General features: G+C 46.8%; 1 protein-coding gene and 1 non-coding gene across 2 annotated transcripts in view; one reads left to right on the forward strand and one right to left on the reverse strand.

Annotated features, from left to right (window-relative positions):
• Positions 1 to 449: 449 nt before the first annotated feature.
• The window catches only part of LOC116475370 (ATP-dependent RNA helicase DHX8), a 40,774-nt gene continuing 36,015 nt past the window's right edge, over positions 450 to 5,208 (forward strand). The window contains exon 1 of the mRNA XM_032164725.2: positions 450 to 597. Within this exon, the coding sequence (XP_032020616.1) occupies positions 450 to 597 (148 nt within the window). The remainder of the gene's footprint in view (positions 598 to 5,208) is intronic.
• LOC116476008 (U7 small nuclear RNA) lies at positions 2,783 to 2,844 on the reverse strand. Its single transcript, XR_004250088.1, has one exon. It is a non-coding gene; the product is annotated as a U7 small nuclear RNA (small nuclear RNA).

Consider the following 5,208-nt stretch of genomic DNA (forward strand, 5'->3'; position numbering starts at 1 on the left):
GTGAGGCCGGGAATTTGCGGATCCACAGTAAAGCAAGTTTGTCTTTTTCCAGACGTGCATTAAGATTCCTTTTTCAAGTGTTCTAAAGCGCAGGCGCAGGCTGTTTTGCGGTTGCCTCCCGGCGCCTCTTGTGCAGGCCGGGGTCGCCCTCTGCCGACCCAGGGAGGGAGCGCGCTAAGTGAACGTTTCCGGGCCTGAGGGCGGGCGGAGATTTTTCTCGCCTGTAGAGGGCGCAGATCGGCGTGCAGAGTAACCCACTCTAGTTGTCCCTTCCTTAAGCACTTCCTGTTTGATCTCTATGATCCATCCAGTTGCGACTTGATTCGTTCCTCAAATTTTCAATTTACCGTAAACAAGGGACGCGCGCTGACTCGGAAGTGAAAGCTGGAACCCGGCCGGAGTAGTTCCGAGCGCCGGCTGAGGAAGGAGGTCCTGGGCAAGCTATAGCCATGGCTGTGGCTGTAGCCATGGCGGGAGCCATAGTCGGGTCGGAGCCAGGCCCCGCAGAAGAACTTGCCAAACTCGAGTACCTGTCTTTGGTGTCAAAGGTTTGCACTGAGCTGGACAATCACTTGGGGATCAACGACAAGGACCTTGGTGAGCCTGGGGAGGTCCCTGTGGCCTCAGTTTGGGATTGAGGGAAGCGGAAGGAGAAAGGTGGTTGATGGACGGAAAGTGTATTCGTGTCAGTCTGTCTCTGTCGCAGACACCCGGGCCCAGGGTACCCGCTGTCGTGGCCTCGGCTTGAGAGCCCTCGAGAAACTTTAGAAACTTTCCCAGAGCTGTCAGTGAAGCCCGGGGCGGTCATCTCTGCTTGATTGTTTTTGTTTGTTTGTTTGTTTTTTCAGCCTCAATTAAACATGTTTAACAACAGCAGCAGGTGCTGCGATGACGACGATGATGGCTGACGTTTATTGGGTGCTCACTATGTGCTAGATGCGATGCTCAGCTCTTTATTATCTTATTTGGTCTTCACGCCACTCTGTGACATAGTAGTCAGCGTCTGTGCTTTTAACTGTGTTCTTTGACCGTTCATCCTGTGCTCTTTTTTGAGGCAGGGCCTCGCTCTGTCTCCCGGGCTGGAGTGCAGTGGCACGATCTCGGCTCACTGCAGCCTCCACCTCTTGGGCTCAAGCAATCCTCCCACCTCAGCCTCCCGAGTAGCTGGGAATACATACGCGCGCCACCAAGCTCGACTCATTTTTAAAATTTTTGAAGAGACGGGAGTCTCACTGTATTGCCCAGGCTAGTCTCAAACTTCTGGGCTCAAGCAGTCCTCTTCCCTCGGCCTCCCAAAGTGTTGGGATTACAGGCGTGAGCCATTGCGTCCTGTACTGTGTCTTAAACATCAGTCACTAGGTGTTTTGGGGCAGACTACATCTGGGGAACCCAAACTGAGGAATTAGAAAAGGCTAGGGTCCTAAAGCTAAAGCCATAGACCGATGGAGCCTTTATGAAGGTAAAGAGGATGGATGGGATCAAGGGCAACCCATGGAGGGATTGACCTTTGGTAAGTACAGCAAGGCTCCTTCAGTTGTAACAGGAGCGAGGACAGAGAATACAGTTGCAGATTCAGATGAGTTTAGAGATTGGTGGTGGGAAGATGAGTGAGAGAGTTTCAGCCCACTCTTCAGTTTCCTAAATGAAGACGAAGTCATCAACCGGAGGGATGGAATGGAAGGGGCAGGTAACAGGAGAGGTTAGGGAAGTTAGACGAGTGACCTTTAGTAAGATTCATAGTTTCTCTGAAGCTGTTTTTCTCATCTGTGAAGTGGGACGATGTCTTCACAGGGTCACCATGTAGCATTTAGGAAGATGCTCTGCAGCCAGTATATTTTACTTTTTTCTCTTGCCTCCCAGTCAAGATGTGTCTGTCCTATATAATTTTTCCCGCAGGATTCTTCTCTTTTAGTTGATAATGAGGTGATAATTTCGTCGGTTTTGCTACCTTGTTAATATGTTTCCTTTATTCAGCAAATATTGAGCTGAGGGCTAGGCGTGCCACAGAGAACAAGACAGATTTCTGCTTTCAGGGAGCTTACCTTTCTCTCTGTTTTCGTTTTAACTCCTAATCCCTTGGTCTTTTAGAGGAAACAAAAAAGTTATTGACATCTTCCAGTGTTTGTTTTGATGTTAACTTCATTTATGTACAAAAATAGAGCAAAGTATAAACTCCATAATCTTTTAGTTTATTTATAGCTAAAGATCTCAATTAATTTGCAGAAAACCCACAAATATGCTTTTTCTGTTACATACAGAATTATAAAACCAGTAACATTAAAAGTACTAACATTGGCTGGGCGTGGTGGCTCACGCCTGTAATCCCAGCACTTTTGGAAGGCCAAGACAGGCCGATCCCCTGAGGTCAGGAGTTTGAGACCAGCCTGGCCAACATGGTAAAACCCCATTTCTACTAAAAAAAAAAAAATACAAAAATTAGCTGGCCATGGTGACTGCTGCCTGTAATCCCAGCTACTCAGGAGGCTGAGGCAGGAGAATCGCTTGAACTCAGGAGACAGAGGTTGCAGTGAGCTGAAATCACATCCCTGCACTCCAGCCTGGATGACAAGAGCAAGACTTTATTTCAAAAAAAAAAAAATACTAGTATTGGTTTAATGCAATAGTGTCTTTTGTTGAAACTAAATTGGCAGAGTTGGGTTTAATAACAGAAAGGCATATATTTGCTTCTTTTATGTTTCGTTTGCTGACTTGATTCTTTTGCTTTTGACCCTGATGGATGACTTATTAATTTATGTATTTAATTTTTGGGGGAGTTGAGATAGTAGAGTTTCCAATGAAAACTGGAAAACCTGCTAGACAAATTCTAAAAGAACTGTAATACTGGATTATCATTTAAATTAGTGTTATTTTTACTGTTTTCACCAGTGAATTTTTTTAAACTATGAATTAATTTTTTATAATGGATTCAGTTAATTTAACGATTCCCCTGTATAATTGTGAAAGTTAAAAATACTGATTAATGGGACTGGGCACAGTGGCTCACACCTATAATCCCAGCAGTTTGGGAGGCCGAGGCAGGTGAATCACGAGGTCAGGAGTTCGACACCAGCCTGAGCAACATGGTGAAACCCTGTCTCTACTAAAAATACAAAAATTAGCTGGGCGTGGTAGCTCACGCCTGTAATCCCAGCTACTCAGGAGGCTGAGGGAGGAGAATCGCTTGAACCTGGGATGGGGAGGTTGCAGTGATAGGATGGTGCCACTGCACTCCAGCCTGAGTGACAGAGCAAGACTCCGTCTCAAAAAAAAAAAAAAACTGATTAATGATGGCTGGCAGTGTGAATGTGCTGACTGCTTTGGGAGGGGCTCTTTTGAGCATGACATGCCTAGCCCCATGGGACTTAGTTCTCCCTCCACATTTCTTGAAAGAATGTAGGCTCTGAAGTTAGATTGCCTGGGTTTTATTCCTAGCTCCCCCCAGTTATTATTGGGTAGTTCAGTGTCTCAAACCGTCAGCTTCCTCACTGTAAAACATGACAGTAATAGCACCTACTTATGAGGGTTGTTTTGGGGATCATGAAGTAACCCATAAAAAGCACTTAGCATAGTGCCGGGCACATAGTAATGTTCAAAAAGTATTAACCATTGACATTATCATTACTAACTTCTTATGCATAAGATGTGTTCCTGTAGCCTGATGGCATTTGGCTTTCACTTCATCAGAAAGATAAAGGCACATTCCAGGATGGAAATTGTATGGTAGTACTATTTTATGCGTTAGTCATCTAGCTCTTTCATGTTATTTATTCATTTACTTTTCTAGGATTAGCATTCAAATGAAAGCATTACAGTTTTTTTGTGGGTCTCATAGTATGAGGCTTATTATCTCAGTCTACTCCCTAGTAGCTAGGACTGCAGATGCATACCACCACCCCCGTCTGATTTTTTTTTTTTTTTTTTGAGACGGAGTCTCGCTCTGTCGCCCAGGCTGGAGTGCAGTGGCGCGATCTCGGCTCACTGCTAGCTCCGCCTCCCGGGTTCACGCCATTCTCCTGCCTCAGCCTCTCCGAGTAGCTGGGACTACAGGCGCCCGCCACCACGCCTGGCTAATTTTTTTGTATTTTTAGTAGAGACGGGGTTTCACCGTGGTCTCGATCTCCTGACCTCGTGATCCGCCCGCCTCGGCCTCCCAAAGTGCTGGGATTACAAGCGTGAGTTACCGCGCCCGGCCGATTTTTGTATTTTTTATAGAAATGAGGTTTTGCCATGTTGCCCAGGCTGGTCTTTAACTCCTGGGCTCAAGCAATCTGCCCACCACAACCTCCCAAAGTGCTGGGATTAGAGGCGTGAGCCACTGTCTGAAAGTCGCTTAATTAATAAATAGCTCTGATATTAGAAGTTTCAAGAACTAAGCTGGGCACAGTGGCTCATGCCTGTAATCCCAGCACTTCGGGAGGCTGAGGCAGGAGGATTACCTGAGGTCAGGAGTTCAAGACCAGCCTGGCCAATGTGGCGAAACCCTGTCTCTACTAAAACTACAAAAATTAGCCAGGCATGGTGGAGGGCACCTGTAATCCCAGCTACTTGGGAGGCTGAGACAGGAGAATTGCTTGAACCCGAGAGGCGGAGGTTGCAATGAGCCGAGATCGTACCACTGTACTCTAGCCTGAGAGACAGAGCGACTTTAAAAAAAAAAAAAAAAAAACTTTAAAAAAAAAAAAAAAAAAGGCCAGGCCCGGTGGCTCATGCCTGTAATCCCAGAACTTTGGGAGGCTGAGGCAGGCAAATCACAAGGTCAGAGGTTTGAGACCAGCCTGGCCAATATGGTGAAATCCTGCCTGTACTAAAAATATAAAAATTAGCCGGGCGTGGTGACATGCGCCTGTAGCCCCAGCTACTTGGGAGGCTGAGGCAGAAGAATCGCTTGAACTCAGGAGGCAGAGGTTGCAGTGAGCCAAGATCATGCCACTGCACTCCATCCTAGGTGACAGAGCAAGACTCCACCTCAAAAGAAAAAAAAGTTTCAAGAACTAGGCAGGTATGCCGGGCACAGTGGCTTATGCCTGTAATCCCAGCACTTTGAGAGGCTGAGGCGGGCAGATCACGAGGTCAGGAGATCAAGACCATCCTGGCTAACATGGTGAAACCCTGTCTCTACTAAAAATACAAAAAATTAGCCAGGTGTGGTGGTGGGCGCCTGTAGTCCCAGCTACCCGGGAGGCTGAGGCAGGAGAATGGCGTGAACCC

The sequence above is a fragment of the Hylobates moloch genome, unplaced genomic scaffold (genome assembly GCF_009828535.3).
Source record: "Hylobates moloch isolate HMO894 unplaced genomic scaffold, HMol_V3 SCAFFOLD_10, whole genome shotgun sequence".
In the NCBI taxonomy this organism is placed as follows: domain Eukaryota; kingdom Metazoa; phylum Chordata; class Mammalia; order Primates; family Hylobatidae; genus Hylobates; species Hylobates moloch.